Here is a 20,385-nt window from a genome sequence, read left to right as displayed (position 1 = left end):
AGCAAGATCTCAATGATAGGCAATAGAAGTGAGTGAGCAAGCTATAGTCCTATGACTTTGGTATTACATATTTTAAGGGGACACAAAATGTAGTTGCTGATGCTTTATCATGCAGGCCCCATTTGAGCTTATTGATAGATATATCAGAGGATTGGAGACAATTGATCCTTGTAGAGTATGCAAAGGATGCATGGACAACTGAATTCATAGATGGAACTATTCAGGACAATAGATACACCCTTGTGAATGAGCTCATCATTTACAAAGGGAAAATATTTTTGGTTCTAGGCTCAATAGTGAGGAGGATGGGTTTGAAATCTTTTCATGATTCACCTATGGCAGGACATCCTGGTTTCTACAAGACATATCAACAGATTAGAGAGTGCTTTACATGGAAAGGGCTCAAAGCAGAGGTACTTTAGTATGTCAGGGAGTGTGCCACATGCCAACAAAATAAACATGAACACTCCTATCCAGCCGGTTTACTTCAGCCACTTCTGACTCCTAGTAGGAAGTGGGAGTGTTTATCTATGGACTTCATCACAGGACTGCATAGAGCCCAAGGCAGGGACTGCATGTATGTGGTTGTGGATTGCCTTACGAAGTTTACACACTTCTTTTCGATCACTGCTACATACACTGCTACATAGGTGGCAAAGTTGTTCTTCAAGGAGATATTTAGATTACATGGTTTACCTTGGAGCATTGCGAGTGACAGAGATAACAGGTTTATGAGTCACTTTTGGCAGGAGCTGTTCAGGTTGTGTGCGACATAGCTCACTCTGAGTACTTGCTATCACCCTCAAGCAGATGGTTAGACAAAGACAGTGAATAAATGGGTGGAGGGATATCTCAACAATTATATAGTAGGGCAACAAAAGGCATGGGTAAAGTGGATTTATCTCTGTGAGGATTGCTACAATACCACTTATCACATGTCTATTTAGATGTCACCCTTTATGGCCTTGAATGGATATGAGGCACCCAATTTTATGGATCTACTTTTGAGTGACAATAGAGTGCCCAGTGCAGGTGATTTATCACAGGAGAGTAAAGACATTGTTAAGACTCTCAAGGATAATATAACCAAGGCATAGAATCAACAGAAGCAGTATGCAGACCAGAAAAGGATTGAGCAGACTTTTGAGGTTGGAGATATGTTGTATCTTATGTTGCAACCTTACCGTCAATCCACTCTTAAGAAGAGTGGTGCCGAGAAACTTAAGCCATGATACTATGGTCCATTCAGGATTATCAGGAAAGTGGGAGAGGTGGCTTATGAGTTAGATTTACCAGTGGAGAGCAAGGTGCACAACGTTTTTCATGTGTCATGCCTCAAGAAGGCACAATGACATCATATTGTTGTTGGAATTATGATATATTTATCATTAGTGCAAACACTTATTCGGTTCTAAATGCTTACCGAGCTCATCACTTAGTCTACAGTATATACCAAGCATTCAGTGGTTACCTTATAAGTTCAGCAGGTAAACAGTTCTCACCAAGCATTCCAGTGGTTACCGAGTGAATGGGCAGTTCAGCAGTGTCCACCGAGCAAAGCAAGGTAAATGAAGAACTCAGTGTTCACCGAGCAAAGCAAGGTAAATGAAGAACTCAGTGTTCACCAAGAAAAGCAAGGTAAATGAAGAACTTAGCGTTCACTAAGCAAACCAAGGTAAATGAAGAACTCAGTGTTCACTGAGCAAACCAAGGTCAATGAAGAACTCAGTGTTCACCGAACAAAGGAAGGTAAATAAAGAACTTAGTGTTCACCGAGCACAGGAAGGTAAATGAAGGAATCAGTGTTCACTGAGCACAGCAAGGTAAACGAAGAAGTTAGCTTTTATCGAGTGACACTATATCTACCAAGTCACCAATGGTTACCGAGTCCCAAGCAGTATTGTGTGGCTAGTATGAACTGAGCCTCTACTTCTACCGAGTGCATGATGATGCCGAGTAATATAGTAGATGCCGAGTATCAGAAGGTCACCAAGTCAGCTTGAGGAACCCGAGTTTTCTACTATCTGGCCGACTCAGTAATGTTTTGTTCACTTATGTTTTAGCCGACCTTGTAGTTGTAAATATTGGAATGGTATATATGAAATGTATGATATCATTTGTAGAGTAGTATGATGTGTGGAAATAAGAGTAATATTCGCATATGAAGAAGGTATTGATATATTTTGAGAAAAGTAAAAGCGAATCAACAGCAGAATAAAAGGGAATATAGCAAGGTCAACATAGGAGCAGAAAAGTTATACCTATCACATCAGGTGATCAATGCAACAAGGATCTTATCAGCAAACAGTTGGAAGCAGATCCACTATTTCATCCTAACAGGTGAATCAATTCATAAATCCTTTAACCGGGTGGACCTAATAGTTTCTTTGTAAATCTCCTAATAGAGTGCATACTTCACTGTATGTTTGTAAATCCTCTAACAGGGTGGATCTAGCAGTCCTACTTGCTCCTAACAGGGCAGATCACCAGAAGTGATCATTGTAAGCCTTAACAGGCCAACTTTATACTATAGTATTGAAGTTTTGTGGGTATCATCCCCACCCCAGTTTTAATTTCTATTTTTGAAGGCTTCTGGGTCACCAAATCTCTGTGTACATGAGCAATGAATGTTTGTTTCTTCAGTTATGCAGTAGTTTAGATGAATGAATGGTGAATGGTTAAAATGATGAATAGGATAAAAGTTTTATAAGTTACTGATTCACCCCTCCCCTCTCAGTAACCTACCTTATCCTGAATATTTCCAACAATTATTCCTTCTACAGTGCTTCCACTCTTGAATGATTAGGGAAAATTGGTATTGGTGCCAGAGGCTATCATTGATTTTAGGGAAAGAAACTTGAGGCAGTGTACTATATGGGAGTATTTGGTGAAATGGAAGGACCTGCCAGTAGAGGATGCGACATGGGAGAATGAGGAGATTTTGTAGCATCTAGACTTGAAGTTTCTTGAGGACAAGCAAGTTCAGGGAGGGTGGACTGTAATATCTCCATCTTTTTAGCATCTTAGTGGAGTTCTTAGCTTTTACATTCTCTGAAGGCTAAGTGAAGAAATAAGGAGAAAGTGATAAAATTAATTTCTTATAAAGTCATTAAAAATTAAAAGGTGACTTTATATTTAATTAATTTAATTTTCTAGAAGCACAATTAATTATTGTATTACAAGGGAGAAGCTTCTAGAGAGCAGACTTTCTAAAAATACAATTAATTATTGTATTGGAAAGGAGGAAGCTTCTAGAGAATGCAATTAAATAATATTTTATTTCTTTCTAGAAGGATGAAGGAAAAGAATAAATAGAGGGGAGAGCTCCATTGTTAATCATCCGATTATTGTGAATTGCATTCGATATGAACTTGGGAGAAGAAACTAAGGGTTTCTGATTTTAACTAGCCATTGGAGAGCGTCGATTCTTCAATGTTGCAACCATTTGAGTGGTGAAATATCCATTGAATTTGGCATTCAGGAGAGCTTCATTTTGAAGTTCTATTTGTGCTTAAATCAGAGAATACATTTATTGTTGGCTGCTACAATACCACTACTACAGTGATTTGCAATAGGAAATTCATATTTTGGGAGCAATTCCAATGTTATTAAAAAATAATTGCATCTTCATTGTTAGATGTTTGGTGTGTTCTTTGCAAGCATATTTATTAAAGTTTGGCATTTAGAAACCAATCAAAATTTAGATATGCAATATACCTCTTTTTTGTTAAGTGTTTGACAAAATGTCAAACAACTGAAGTATAAAAGAATTTGGTGTCTGAAGAAGTTATAACCGGTTGGGGTTATTACATTTTTAGGTATTTCATGCCTTTGTCATTGCATGAGCATAGAAGAAATTGGGGTTTTAATCTACTTAATATAGATTTAGATTTATGGTTTATGCACTGGTAACATAATGGAATCTAAGGTCTACCCCCTAGGTTTTGTAGAGCCTGAAGTGAAGAAAGAGTTTAGCCTTATAGTTGGCCCTGATGTCTGAATAGGTGTGTTGAATATGGGGAGTAGCTACACCCTAGACATATTTGCTCTTATCCTTGGGTCGTTCAAATTTGTTAAATCAGGAGCCAACAAATTGGAGAGAATAAAGATAAGGAAAAACAAAGTAATCAAACTCCAACACATGCTGCCTCCGTTGCAAACCTCCCTCCCATTGGCGACCTACTTCTCAAGATTTCAAAAATGACTAATCCATTCACCATCTTTGTCAGAGATGGAAAAACTCACGAATAGTCCGAAGGTCCAATGAGATGGACAACTTAATTTTGATAGTAATATTAGTTTAAGTTGATCTAATACTCTCTTTGTTATATATGTAGCTATGAACTATATCTTGTGTATGCACTCACCTCCTGGATAAGAGGTTCTATATGTTGTATATATACTGACTACCCGTTAACTATTAATATTGTAATTTTGATGATTTTTAACTTATACTTAATAAAAAATTACTCTATTTTATGAATTAATTATTTTTGTTATAATATGTATTTTATTCTATTTTTATTATTTTAATATTTTGCACAATGATTATATTTAAGATTAAAATTAATTAGACATAAAATTAACTTTAGATTGGAATTATTTATAGTTTTATAATCTAAGAGTAGTTAAAAATTATATATATCTCCTCCTTTAGATAGAAGAAAAGGTTTTTCCCCCTAAAAATGCTTCTTGTTAAAGTAAAAATATTATAAAAACAACGAAATTACACCCGCATAAAGGTGTACTCTCATGTGCCTATGTCTCTCTAAAGGAAAAGCTGAATGTAGCGGCGGAAAAGAGAACAACAATATAGGTGAAAACGGCATATCGGAATTGCTACTTGGATAAATTCTGAAGAAACCCTGGAGTTGACATAGGCCAAAAGATCACAGCCAAGCCGGGTGGAGGAGCAGAATTATTTCCGTCATCAGATCCGGATTTGTCCTCACATTTGGGCCGTTTTTCTGTTGCCCATAAAACGTTCTAGCAAACTTTTTGTGGATAATTGATCAGGCATCTGGGTATACGGCAAGCTGCATTTCTAATAATGGGCGCCAGAGAATTCAATGTGCCTCCGATGGATTTGGGTGGTGGTATCCCTGTGTCACAGCCAAGAAGGTCTATAAACCCTCCATTTCAACCACAGGTGAGGCCTCCTGTTAGCACAAACCTTCAATTCATGTCATTTGACGTTGGATCTGCCCCTACATCATTTGCACCCCCTCCTGCGTACTCCAGAAACAGTTTTGGCGCCTTCGAAGACGAGCCTCCCTTGCTGGAAGAATTAGGTATCAATACCCGCCTCATAACAAAGAAGACTCTAAACCTCCTTAATCCCATCAGGGTTAATCCCAATTTGCATGAGAACGCAGACCTCTCGGGTCCATTTCTTTTCTGTATTGCATTTGGGATCTTTCAACTGCTGGCGGGGAAGCTTCATTTTGGGGTGATTTTGGGCTGGATTACTGTGGCTTCGCTATACCTCTATGTTGTATTCAACATGCTGGCAGGGAAGAATGGCAGCTTGGATCTGTACCGGTGTCTTAGCTTAGTGGGTTACTGTATGTTGCCCATGGTGATTTTCTCGGCACTCGCTCTCTTTGTCCCACATCAAGGGGCTGTAATGTTTGTCATGGCAGCGGTTACTGTGGTTTGGTGCACGAGGGCATGTAGCAACTTGCTGCTTGTTCTCGCGTCTCATGGAGATGAACACCACAAATTGGTGGCGTATGCATGCGGCTTGATCTACATGTTGTTTTCTCTCCTGGTGATTTTCTGAAAGAGGTATTACGGTTTTTGTTCAAACTTCACAAATTTATCACAGCAACTGCTTGTTCGAAAATGCCGTTGTATTTTTAGGGGTTTTATTGAAAAGTATTTACGATGAAGCCTTTATATTGTTTGGAAGAATATTTCTGAAAGTTTGACAGAGTTAATGATTTACTGCGAGAACTGTCATGTGTTTTGAACATTAAATTCTTTAAGATTTACCATAAATTGTGTCTTTTGGTCATTCCAACTACTTATTAATATACTTTGATCTGTCAATGTTCTTTAATTTCTAAATCAAAATAATTTAACCTTTGAAGATAAGATGCTTTTGTTTGTTTAAGTTGTATTGATTTGAATCCCTTTGTAAACAGTAAATCCCTTGTCAATGTGACGTGCTATGCATTTTTCGTAGTGCTTTTGCAATTAGCAAACTAGTTAACAAAAGGATCTAGGTATATAGCGAGAATTACAAGAGCATGCTGAACAGCTGAACTAACTGCAGCAAAATAATATGGCCAATGGGTTCTTGCAACAGGGGATTTTTTTTGTGAAATTGCCTGCATTTTTTTGTCTATCTATAATTTTCCCGAGTTCCTACATTCCTTATAATCTATATGCAATTTTTGTGATGGAAATTTCATATTTCAGTTATGAATGTTATACTGGCACACTTTTTAGAGTCTTTTAAGGTTTAATTTCTGATCATGAATACTGTAAATAGGGAACATCCAGTCCGTATGTCTATCTGTACCTGAGGAATAATCTACAAATACATTTGGTGAAGGTTATGGGTTAGCAAGCAGAGTGGGTTTAAACATGGAAGAAAACTTTGTAGTTAGCACGTTTGAGCTGGAGTAGTACTGGGATAGGTGACCTTCTGGGAAGTCCGAATGCTTCACCTCTGTGAGCACCTAAGTTACCGATGCTGGTTCTGATGCTGATGTGAGTGCGGGGTGCTGATGTGTGGATGCACAAATTTTCTTTTGGGGATGTTGGATGCTTTTGGGTGTGTCCACGCACACACACATATATAAAGTTGTGAACTATAATTTATGTATGCAAATAAATACAAGAAATATACAAAAATAAACCATTTATTGAATCATTATCATAACCAAATTGAAATAACAGTAATGTCTAATTAGTAAAATATTCAAGTTCAAAATTCCAATGCAATTCGAATTGCAAAATTAAAACATAGTTCATGGTTCAATGTTGATCAATCGAGAGTCTAGTCTCAGGATTCACAAATCACATTGAGTCAATCAGAATCATAAGGATTCTCAAAAAAAATCCACATTCTCATCATCTCCTCCTGCTGCAACACTTGCAATTTCATTTGAACGAAGCGTGGTTCCAATTGTGCTAGATGCACATGCTATGATGTTATCAACATCATCATCTGTCATCATAGTAAGATCCTAAAGTGTTGCATCCAAGTATGCACATTCAAGAGCTATATCCCAAAGCTTGGTTGACATTTCCTTGTATCCATCCTCCTTACGTGACAAAAGACGCAAGTTGGTATGTATATAAACCAAGTCCTCAGCTTTCTTTGAGCCCAACCGGTTGCGCTTAATTGAATGGATATAGGAGTATGTACTCCAATTCCGTTCAGCAGTAGAAGAACTTGCAACTTGGATAGTGTTCATAAAATTAAACATACAAATGAAAAGCAAATTAGAGAATGTTAAACACTAAAGTGTAGAATACAATTGCTAAATAAATAAATAATTGAAAACTTACTTGTGAGAGTATCTTGATTGCAAGAGGTTGTAGATGCTTGAATGGTTGACCATACATGTAGCATCATGTGATAGCTCCCATGTCATTTTGGTCCTTTATTGCATATGGAGTAAGTTTTGATCTTGAAGCAAATAAGCCAAATTCTAGCCTAAGTTTTGATCTCGAAGCAAATAAGCCAAATTCTAGCCTCACCTTTTTGTGCAGTTCGTCATCTAGGAAGAGTCTTGGAAATGCATAATAGCACCCAGTAGTAACTTCTTCATCCACATATGGTGCAATTCTATCCGACATAGCAAGTATTTCCTGGCTAGTACCTTGAAGATAAGTGTCATGTCCCCAATTTTCTGGTGACAGTTCGATTTAATTAATTTAATTAATGGTTGTCCAAGGACGACTAATTAGTTATTTTAATTAAATAAATAAATATTAAAAGATGACCTTGTATTTAATAAAGTGACTTGGAAAATATTTAATAAAGTCACTAGAGGGATAAGATCAAAAAGGTTCTATAAGTCTCTGGAGAGGATGGAGGAAAAAGAATAAATAGGCACCCCGGGGCTCCATTCGAATCAGGCAGTTGATTATCTCTCTTTGTTTTTCAGGTCGTGATTCAATCACAGGTGCATTGTGAAACCTAGGGTTTTCGCAATTGTCACAGTTGGCCATTGAGAACGATAACTCTCAATCGGTACGCAATTTTGAGGGTGTGAAATATCATCTGAATCATTGCAGATTGGAGGTGACATTCAGTCATTTCATCAGGGTGAATATTTGTGGCTTAAGGCCAAAGTTGTGGTTCTTGCAAGGATCAGTGAGGGTGGATTCAATTAACGTCAAGCAAGGATTTGATCATCAGGGCAGAGGGTTCGAATTTTGAAAAGGGATTACAAGCAGCGATACATCTCCAGCAAGCAAGTTTCGGGCCATCTGGTTTAGGCGACTCTTCTATTCCGTCATTGTTTGGTAGCAAGAGAATATCGCAAGGGTGTTCCATGTAGCAATTTGAAGCATTCATTCTAGGGACACGATTCTGCAAATTCGATTATTTCAGAGGTTGGGGGCTCTGTTTTGGAAATCTGAAAGTATTTAAATCGCACCGGTCCGTACGACGGGTTAAGAGGAGCATCCGGGCAGTGAAGGCACTTTAAACAATACCAATTACCTCGCCGTTTTTTTCATAAGAATCATAGCGCCATCCCTTACAGTTGGATTCGATGGGGCGCCGCTTGAAGGATAGAGATCACCGCACAAGGATGGACGGATTGGAAGCGGGACAGAAGACTAATCAAGGTCGTCAGTATCCGATTACCCTTTGGGAGTTAAAATATTAATCGGAAATCGCAGGAACATTCTGTAGGTTAAGGGAATAAATACGAGTTCTTTGGATCTAGCGGAAATCGTGCAAACGGGTATCAAAAAAGGTGAAGTAATTGCAAGTGCAGAAACCGACTTTAAGCATAGGATTGAAGAAGAGCACGTAGAGGATATCGAAACAGGAAGCAGCGGATAATACTAACCTCAAGCATTATAATCTGCAGTACAGGTTGCGAATCACATCAAAATTTCGCATCTGATATCCTCCGAATTCAGGCCACGGTAGTTTCAAACATATATCAAGAATTAAAGGAAAAGGCGATTATCAGATCATTGCCAATCCAATCTATGCTCTGCCACGTCAGGAGAAGGTGTGAATTTGCAGGAGATCGCAGTGTGAAGGAATGATGGAACTAGTCAAGGACAGACTGTGAAATCTGCAGACTAGTTCTTCCATCTATCAACCAATACTAATAAGCAGAAGCATTGACTTCCCCATTCTGATTTAGTCACTATATAATCTGAATCCGATTTAAGGGAGAAAGGTTGCTGACAACGCTCCAGATATAGCTCGAGTTTCAGGTTCTTTTGATGTTTCCTCTGATTATTTTTAAAAAATAGGAAATGCCTCTTCCAAACTAATTTGTAGTATTCATTCCAAGATGGATTGTCATTGAAACAAGGGGAATTGGTTATTCAGGTCTATTCTAAATAGAAATTCTTCTTCCTATTGAATTAGTTCCATTAGTCCAACGGGTGAGTTTTGGTATCATCATTTCTGTCCTTGCAAATTATTTGACGAATTGCCACAGTACAATATTGGGATTTAGTTTTTTTTTTTTGGTGCTGGAGAAAGCAATAATCCTGTCGGGGATATTTCAGTGGTATCAGAGCGGTTTTCTTGCCATCCTGTGGGGTGAGAACCGAATTACATGGGTGATCAGCGCTTTACTTCAAACAAGATGGACAGGTACAGCACAAAGTCTCCAAGGACACAATCTCGGACAAGTAATAGACAGAGTATTCAGAGTCGGAAATGTGGAAAGGAGGACTATTCAGGTATTCAGGATGAGCTCAGAAAGATCAAACATAACATGTCTGAACTGTTGGTTAAACACCACCGTATGCTTGACAGGCTGTCCGTCCCAGCTAAGGTGAATAAATCAACTGGATTTCGTTTTGGCAGATCTTCTCACGAAGAGTTGACAGATACAATGAGAGATGTTACGAGGAACCTTAATGAGGAGTTCGAGAAACAAGTGTGCAACCAGTCAGAAGCTTCAGTTCGGTCACAGGAAGAAGCGGTGAAGGACATTACTCTGATGGATAGTAACTGTCAACCTGACACTCAAGTTGAGACAGTTGAATACGAGCTTTCCAAGGGTGATGTCTCAGATACTCAAGGTAGTTTGGTTCTGACAAGCAATGATTACAGTAAGGTGAGTTCAGATGATGATGATGTCATTGTGCATGGTGATGAGATACCTGGTGAAAATGAGCAGACATCGAGCATTTATGACTTTGTTGAGAGAGAGTACCAGGCTCAGTTAGATGCTTCGTCACATGCGGATGAGAATGGCAGTACTTCACATGATTTGTCCAGCCAGCTGAAGGTAAGCAAAGATAGTATTGTGGCTTCTTTATCTCATCATGACAGGATGCGGGAGATGTTAGAAGAGCACATCCAGATGATTCAGTTACAAGGAAGACATAAGGGAGTTCAGGCGAATTCTTCTTGCTTTGACTTACATGCAATTGGTGAAGGAATGGGAACGACGAAGTTGAGCTATTTGCATCTTCTATCAGACCGTGATCATCTTCTAAGCCTTACCAAAGATTATTCAGATGCCTTGAGGAGGAAGGAGGAGGAAGTTGTCAAGCTTTCTTGCGAGCTTGAGGACACTCGAGCAATTTTGGCATTACAGGATTGGGAGAGACATAAGCATGGCATGGAGCTGGGCTTAGTTTCATCTTACATGCCTGACATTCAGCTCCCTGCAGCAGATGGATCATATATGGTAGCTGATAATGTTATGAGTTCATCTTGCATTCACATCCAGGATACAAGGACAATGGCAGACAGGTATGTGAAGTTAGCTGGTATTGGTCACATTACTCAGGTAAGTAGTTTGCTTGAGTTACCAGTTGTTTCTTGCATATGGATTCGGGAATGTTTCAGCAGCTGGGATTCAGTCAACCGAAGATCTTTAGCACTTTATGATAACTATGATTGTTTGAGTACTATCATGGATTTGATTAGCAGAATATTCGGTTTTATCTTTCCTTGTGCCAGCAGAACATCCGATGTTGGTATTAGTTTTTATACACCGGTATTGGGCTTGGTTCATATATGTAGACGACCCTTCTTGCTGAAAGGTGTTGAAGATTTTTCATATTCGCCAGTGTGTACGGATGAGTCCCAGGATCATTTTGGCCTTGATGACATCCAGGAGGATGAAATGGACAGTTTTGAAGACACAGCTTCTTTGACGGTTTCTTGGGGTACAGAAGAGCTTGACAGCAGAACTACAGATTTTGACACTCTGGATGTTGATATGAGTTCCGAGGTTGATTCGAAAAATATAGATGGTAATAATCCAGAGACCAGTAACTTTGAAGACATTCCTCCAGACAATGTGTCAAGAGGAGTTTATAGAAGACAATCTAGCCAGAGCCATCATGTGGTTAGCCAGTTGAAAGTTAGTGAGCGAGACATTGCTATCGCTTGTGAGCATTTTGATAATGCTCGTCAGTTGCTGGCTGTTACTGGTTGGGGTACGGCTATGACAGATGAGTCCAGCGGTGGTTACTTTTCTTTGGCAGAGATTCATGCCTTGCGTGAAGCTGTTCGGATTTTGAAGCAGGATTATTTACGATTGGTAGCCGACCGTGATCACTTGGTTGAGTGGGGAAGTACAGCATATGAGGCACTTTTGGATCGTGAAGAGGAGGTGAGTGAACTTTCCCAGGAGCTCATAGCGACTACTGAGGCATTAGAGGACACACAGCGAGATCTACAGAAGTCGCAGTTTCAGTTGAAGGAGGTGACCGTGGAGTTGGAGCATTTGCGGTCAAAACCAGCCCCAGACCCAGTTCATTTGACTACTGAGGTAGATGACGGTAAGTACACTCCTACAGTTGCTTTTGAGGAGCTTATTGTTGAGACTGACACACATGTTCGGGGTTTGGAGGAAGTTGGTCTTAATGAGTTTGGGATATCGGTAGAGTCAAGTTTTCAGATTGATTCTTCTCAGATAGTTGATAGTGTGGTACAGTTGAATATGCCACCCTTACAGGAGGACAAGTTGTGGTGTAAAGGGAAGTATGTTAATGTTTCCTCATATAATTTTTACTGCACTGAACCGTTCATGGAGTATTTGCTGGATAGTGCATGTGTTCAGTTAGACTCGCATAAGGTGACAGAAGGTGTTCTTGTCCGAGATACTAGTGTTATTCGCGGATTGGTTGAAAAGATTATAGGGGTCCTTTCTACTATGCTACCTCACAAGGACCTTGAGGAGGGGTTTGTTGAGCAGAATGCACGGGATCCTAGCCAGCCTACAGTCACTTGGAGTCAGAAAATGGAGCCATCTGTTGATTCCCAGTTTAGTGATGATGAGCCAGCAGCAGAGTTTGGAGGTTCTTACTGGCATTATACGGTAGGGTACGCTCATCATTTCTCTTTTGACACAGAGGTAGAAGATTTTATTTCACGCAGATGTAGATTGGCTCCAGTTTCTTACCATCCATTAGGGGATAGATTGGCACCATCTTTTGAAAATAAAATTGGTAGTAGCAAGTTACTCAGCCTGCAGCATCAACACACCTGGAGCAGTTTTTCAGAGATTGGATTTGATGGTAGTGATTCGGGTACCTATGGCTGCTGTCATATCTACAGTGCAGTTGGGTGCAAGTGTCATTTTGACAGGGGTTTGAGTTTTGATAGAGTTGATGTTTCAGTTGGCTTGAGTTCCGCAGAATGGTTTCTTCTACTGATATCTACAGTTGGTTTTCAGATGATTTCATCAGAGTTGTCAGTTGTTTGGATGTTGAGTACAGTTCCTCAGCTACTGGTATTGATGATTTCTCCACGGAAGTATGATGCGGATTGGGATAATACACAGATTTACATTTGGGATCCAGGAAGACTGATTGGGGTTACTCTCATGTGCTTGTATGGAAAGCTTTACCTTTTCTACCATGGTGTCCATGCCATCGTACACATCCCCCAAGCAAGGTGCATCTATATCGGCAAAGTGTAGCATAGTCGTGATAGGTTCGGGGAAATCCAATACAAATTGCACGAGTCCACCAATGCTCATCCAAGATCATACCACTGACCTTCAAGGCTCTCTTTGACGTTGAAGCCTTCTATGTAGCCCATTAGTTACAAATAACCATTTGATCCAATGCCTATCGCACCTTGAGGAGTCGTTGCAGAACAACAATATGAGATGCAAATCTAGTCTCAACAACCTAGAAGCAAGTTGACAATATTCAGGTCATTCTCTTAGTTTCATTTATTTATTTATTTTGAATAAGTTTTATATTCATGTTCAATTACCAAATTACAATTTTAAATCTACCTTCAACAACTCCAACTTGGAGAATGATTTGAATATAGATTGTGACATGTGGTGGTTTGTCACAAACATTTGTATCTCCTCTCCCTCTTCGTATATTTGCTTCACCCAATCTATTTGGGCGCCAATTTGTTGCATGAACAAGTTGAGAGAGCGTACAGTACATGGTGTCCAAAAAATGTGGTTGTGTCGAGACTCAACCAAAGCACTTGCACCCCTACAATTCGTGGCATTATCTGTGACCACTTGGACCACATTCTCACTACCCACCATCTCTATTGCCTCAATGAGAACTCAAGAAATGAATTGTGAATCCTTATATTGTCCTTCACAATCATTAGCCCTCAAAAACATTGCCCATTGGGGGGACATTGCAATCACATTTAACAATGGTCAGTTTCTTGTGTTTTTCCATCCATCAGACACAATAGTAATGCCAGAAGTTTTCCAAGATGTCCTAATTGGTTGAAGAGCTTTGTCTATAGAAATCTTTTCTTTTTGCAAAAGAGTAGTATGCACCTTTTCAAACCCGGAACTAATGTAATCAGCTGGCGCTGTAAGGATGGCTGCAACCATTTCCTTCCAATATGGCGATCTTACAAAATTGAAAGGAAGACCGTTGGCATAAAGACAATGTGCAATTGCTTCATCAACAATCTCTCTTGCCTCCATTTTGAATGCTTGATCCAACGGACCTCTTTCGTGGATAATAACTTCTACTTCATCATCCTCCTCTCCCACTTCCAAGAATGGATGTTTGGAGGATGCAACATGATCGGTGGACACATTCACTTTGCTCTTTATAGATGAAGGTTTGTACAAACTTGTTTTTGATTTGCTCACTAAACGATCAACAACCTCTTGTTCTTTTATAAATTCGGCTAGCTGTGCATCACTCAACCCTTTTCCATCTTTACTTCCCTTGCACAATGCTATTCCTTTACCAGTAGGGCCCATAAAACGAGCTTTGACTTGAGAATATGAGTTGTTGAATGGTTTACTATGACATACAATTTCCCAATGTATGACCCACCTCCAGAAACCTGTGATGATCTTGTAGTGTGTCTCCATAACAAAGATGCCACATCAATATTGAAGTTATCACTTCGTTCAGCTTGTCCTACTGCTGAACTTTGACTACTAGTAGTGGCCATTCTTGCACAATAGAAACTACGAATCTAATAAGAAAATAGAAAAAAATTAACTTAGAAATGTTTAAATAAACTATGAACATGAAACATACGAGTGCAAATATACAATACAAAAATACTAAAAAAAGATGGCTACACTTGTTCCTTCATTTCTTAAAAAAAATGAAAAAACTTGAAAAAAATTCTTCCAAAACTTGGAAAATTCATGAAGATCTAAAAATAATCACTAAAAAAGTTCATGAAATGGATCAAATGCCTACCTTAGATGCTTAATTGTCCTTTGTGGAAGCTCAATAGACACCCTACGAATGATCCTCTTCAAAACTAATGACCTTGCTTTTAAAATGCCGCAATGGAGACCAAATGAGAAGAGAGCCCAGCTGTAAACAAAATGGGAAGAATGGGCAATGATTGGCCTCTTTTAGGCCAGTTTTAGGGTTGAGGCAAATAAGAGAAAAATATATAATAAAAAACCTATTAAACACATTTTTAATAAGTCACTTAAGTGATTGGGCACTCAAATCATCCAGATGCTCATAGGATGTGCTCGGATGCTCAACCAGTGCTCTCAGGATGTTCTCCCAAGTACCTTGCGCGCATCTGCAAGAGAAGGGTGTGATTCCTGGCAGCATCTCCTGCACATCCTACCGCCTCTACGCACTAGAACACATTTGCATCCGCATCCCCCTATTCCCAGACGCATTGGTAACTTAGGTGAGCACCACCTAGATCTGATGAGTGCTAAGTGTTCCATTCATTCTCATGAGATATGCGTTCATGCGAACCACTACTCATGAACATCGGTCAATGAGTTTGACTAAAAAATTACATAGTTGAATCCTAATAGCAATATCGTAAGTAGAGTTTTGTTTTCTCAATCTAGTTGATACACAGCTTCTTGATTGACTCAATGAGTCTTTTAGCACATATTTTTCTTTAACGCACAATGCATCTAGTTGCAGCATTGTAAAGCTTTTGTGGAAAATATCCTTTTGGTTAGTTAAACTACCAAGGTGGACAGTTCTTTACAGAGACAAAGACCTGTTGTAAAGATATATATATTCTAAGAAACCAGAACAGGGAGTATTAGTTGAATTACCTCCAATGCCAAAGCTATTGCACCATCTGCTCCCTTACTATGTAAAGTTGACAATAAATTGGTAGCAGGTTCAATCTGGGATGATGCACCTAGTCTGAATAATCTTAAAGCTTGTTTTAAAAATCTCTTGCAGCTTGAGGCTCTCAGAGACTATGGTGGTAGGTGACAAGCTTAGGACAGGCAATGTAAGTTGTATCAATCTCAGAATTTCTTTGTTGAAGTAGAAAATTTTCACACAAACAAAGCAACACCAAGTTGATATCATATGGATAACAGTCTGTTAAGGATACATGAAAGTCTTTAAACAGGCAATAGCATCTTCCATGTATCTCATAGTATAAAGGACATCTGGAATTGAAATAGTCTTCAAATTAAGGCCTTAAGAGGTAAAATATGCAGTTATACTTTTATCAGGAAATGTAATTAAATTACTTCATTTAAAGCCACACTATTGATGTAGGATCAATACTATACTGCTCAAACCAACCGCATATTTTTACACTACAAATTGTTTGCTTGAGAGGGTTGGTTCTCAAACAAATCCTTTGGAACTCTGATACACACTCTTGCCATAATATAATACTTTTGATAAGAAAAGAAATCTTCCTGAAACTAGAAAATAGATCAGAAAAATCATCCATGAAAATGTCAACAAGAGAACTACCTTATGGAGAGATTGCCTTTTCTGAAGGGAAAATGGTTCTGGTAAAACTATGCTGTACAAACAATGGTAGCAGAGTCTTAAATGCAATATGAATAGAATAGGAAGTAATGACACACTCGCAATACACCATGATATCTTGGGAGATCTTATTAGGGGAAAATTTGATTGACATCTTCAGGACCTGGTTGCAGGCTGTTTTGCCTGTTCCTCAGATGCAGACAGCTCATAATTTCTTCCGGCAGGTCTCTGTCTCCTGAGTCAGGTTGATATTCTTCTTTAAGTTAGCTTTCAGCCATGCACGAAACATCTTCCAGCCATGCATTTCTACTGTTGATGTCTTGGTCACCCAGACGAACCCATTAGCATTATGTTCAGCATGTCTCCAAGCATTTCTAATATTTTTCCTGTGCATATATTTACCTGACTTCTCAATATTTTCTGGTTAATAATTATAGTTTGAGTTCTTGTTGAATTGAGTACAAATTTTAAAGGACTCTGTGCATGCTAGAATGATCATTTTGTGTCGATGATTGAGATTTTCTTCCTCTATGGAAAAATTTAGATGACAGTGGATGAGAAGAAGAAGATTTAAGCTGGTCATCCAAGACCCTCATCCTAGTTGATGCTGTTTCTTATCTGCAGTATCCAAACCTAGGGAAGGATCATCAGTATGAAGCTTGAACTTGTTGGTAAACATCTGTCACTGTGATTGTTTCTTTGAAATTGACTCTGTTTTCCCAAAGAACAGTGACAAACACACCAACAGTTGGAGAGATTGCAATCATATCATAATCTTCCTTGTATGACAGGGGTATTCATAGTGTTTGCATACTCTTCACCTAAAAATACAAAAAAGAGACAAGACAAAACTAAAAGAAATAGATAGTGGAATCCTTATTGGTAGACATACATACGCTAGTAAGATTTCATGATTGATAGTAATTGCAAAGGGGTTTGAGAACAAGATGAGTTTAGGTATGCAATAATGGAAGGACAACAAGCCTCAACATTATCATATCACATTCATGATTCAAACCAAGTTGTTGAAGATTGTAGCTGCGAAAGAGATCTTTATGTCTGATTTTGCTATATGTTGAAATTGAGATAATACCTATGTATTGTGTTTATAGCCAGGAACATATTTATGATAATATTTGAGATAACATTAAATGAAGAGATTTGTTTGAAGCTCTCATATTATCACACGTAGAAAGTATGCGGGTGGTTGTGTAGTTCAGTTTAAATCTGCAAATTACATTTTCTTGAAAGTTTCTAAAGCTCATCAACAAATTATTTTCTGCAAATCTTGCAATCATTTCATTATATGGGATGCTATTCCCTTGAGGCCGCACTGTTTAATAGTTTAGGTGCTGTATCTAGGCTTCCACACTTTGAATGTGTGTTGATGCTTGCTGTACTCTGACGAAAACCTCTAATCCTTTGTACTTTCAACAGTCACCAATAAGCTGAAACAATATTCTTGTCATGGGCACAATTAGGGAAGGTGACAACAAAGGTGGTGGAATTTATCTTCACTCCCACCATTGAATTTGCTTGGAAATTTCAATCACATTTTCACCAGATGTATTTTGTACACCCCATGCAATCATGCATTCCATGAAGCGACACTACTTAAAAGGCATTCTGTCAGACATTTTGTTTTATCTATGCTGCTGCTTTATGTTTCATTGCATCTTATCTTTCTCCCGGGTGTTAGTTTCTTTGGGTAGTTCGGATGACTACCTTGTTGCTTCAGCTTTAGGTCTTTCGTAAGGCTTTCCAAACTACCTGAAGTTGCTGAGAAGCTTGAATTTACCAAGCTTTTTTTTGCTATTGGGCCGTTTGGGGAGCTACCAAACTTGTTGAAATTGCAGATGAAGATATCAAATCTTACATAACATTTTCCCCTTCGGTAAGTTTTCCTTGTTGGGTAAAATATCGAAAATGCTGACTTATCCCAAACTGTTACATTCTATTTAGTTTTGTTCTGTCGGTGTTTTGAACAACTTTACTTGGCCAAATACCCATTAAAATAGAAAATGTGAAACAATATTATCACAAAATTTGATTTCCTTTTATGCGTGTATAATTTGGAGGTTCTTCATAACTTAAATCAGCAACTCTATTAAGTTGCACAAAATACCGATTCATATTTAATTTTCCTTTGCTATTGGTGTTTCAAGTGACTTCAGAAAATAAACTAAACTCCTGATTGATTTTTCTCCTCTGGTTATATAAAACTTAAACTATCAGCATTGTGTGTATGATGGCAGTATTGTACAAAGCAAGTGATGATAATTTTTATTCCTTTTATCAACATTTGAAATATACCTAACAAGATGCATTGGTACTTAGAGGAAACTTGCCAAACAATATAAAAGGGTTAATAAGACTATGTTCATCATGCATCAAGAGCACACACCCATACAACCACTACATGTATTGTTTCAGGTTTCCTCAAAACAACATTCATAAGAATAGATTATTTGCAATATTTAGGCAAAGATTAGGGCAATCTCAAAAATATTACACAATCAAAATAGGACATGGGTGATTTGTAAATCTAACACTTGAGATTCAATTCAACATCATCAAGTTGCACTGGCCAATTAGACTTGGGTGTTCGTGATGAACTTCATGGCTTGTGACGATGAGAGACATGTCAACCAACTCACCACGACATTCGTAAGGAAGAACCAACTCACCACAAGAATTATAAGGAAGTCCTTTGACTGAAATCACATGATGACCAATCTAGAAAATGCTTTTTACAAAACGCTCATCTTGATTAGCCAAATAATGAATCATATATAAAAGTTTAATTTTTGACTTGTTGAGCACAGGGTGAACAAAATTTATCCCTTCCTATACTCTTTGGTGTGGACCAGTTCCATGTCTCACATATCATAGACTTTGGGAATTGTGTCCTATGGTGTCCTTTTCTGATTATAATTTGTAATATCCCCTTTTTGCTTAGCATGTCAATAAATAAATAAATACTAATGCTAGCCTGTTATTTATTCTCTCCATGGGCTAAAGCATTAAGTTACCAAAGGAGGTTAAGTGTTTAATTAAATAAAAGGAAGAAAATGCTATAGTTATTGCTAATCTAAATTTACTTATTCTTTGACAATTTTTAAAAAGTGACAAACTTCAATTATGACTTAATTCTTTCGTAGGTTAGTGTTGAATTATTAAATAAGGCAAATATTATTATTTTCCTACGTTATCAATTCAAATGCGGATTCGAGAAGTAGATGCAGGATTCGGGTAAACAAATTTGTTTTGGATGCTGATGCAGGAGGAAGCATGAATATATATATATATATATATGTGCAAAGAAATGCAAGAAATATACAAAAAAAGATCATTTGATAGTATGACTATGATACTTCACCCTTTATCAAAATTCATATCAATATGTGCTTGTTCAACATTAGACTTTAGACAATAAGTTATAACCAATTAGTTTTGTTCAAGTTTCCAACAAAATAAAAACTTACTTAATGATTGAAGATTCAATCAACTAATCTCAATCAGAGTCTGAATCATAAGGATTTGCAAGAAAATCCACATTATTATCATCTCTTCCAATTGCTGAAAGATCATTTTAACCATAAATGGTTCTAGTTGTGCTAGATGCAATATGTGCCACACTATCATCATCATTATCACCATCTTCGAGTATAGTAAGATCATGAAATGTTGCATATAAATTCACTCTCAGGGGTTACATCCTAAAGCTTTGTTGCCCCTTCCTTGTAATGATCATTCTTACGTGACAAAAGATGCAAGTTAGTGTAGACAAAGACCAAGTCCTCAGCTTTCTTGGAGCCCAACCGGTTGCGCTTCATTGAATGGATAAAGGATTATGTACTCCAATTCTTTTTAGGAACAAAAGAAGTAGCAACCTAGATAGTGATCACAAAACATACAAATTAAAAGCAAATTAGTTTTAATTTTTAAGGAATGTGTGAAACACTAAATTCTAGAATGCAAATCGTAAACTTAAAACAAAAAAAATTAAAAACTTGTGATAGGAACTTGATTGCA

At 38.0% G+C, this 20,385-nt stretch overlaps 1 protein-coding gene across 8 annotated transcripts in view; it reads left to right on the top strand.

Moving 5' to 3' along the window:
* Positions 1–4,747: 4,747 nt before the first annotated feature.
* LOC149532100 (Integral membrane Yip1 family protein) overlaps positions 4,748–20,385 on the top strand; it is a 30,003-nt gene continuing 14,365 nt past the window's right edge. For all 8 annotated transcript variants that reach the window (XM_089810622.1, XM_089810626.1, XM_089810627.1 and 5 more), the window contains exon 1: positions 4,748–5,787. In XM_089810622.1, the coding sequence (XP_089666748.1) occupies positions 5,051–5,782 (732 nt within the window). In that variant the 5' untranslated portion in view covers positions 4,748–5,050 and the 3' untranslated portion in view covers positions 5,783–5,787. The remainder of the gene's footprint in view (positions 5,788–20,385) is intronic.

The sequence above is a fragment of the Cupressus sempervirens genome, chromosome 11 (assembly GCF_028749045.1).
Source record: "Cupressus sempervirens isolate cs-2001-9-10 chromosome 11, ASM2874904v1, whole genome shotgun sequence".
Taxonomy (NCBI): Eukaryota; Viridiplantae; Streptophyta; class Pinopsida; order Cupressales; family Cupressaceae; genus Cupressus; species Cupressus sempervirens.
This window is presented reverse-complemented; position numbering and strand designations above follow the sequence as displayed.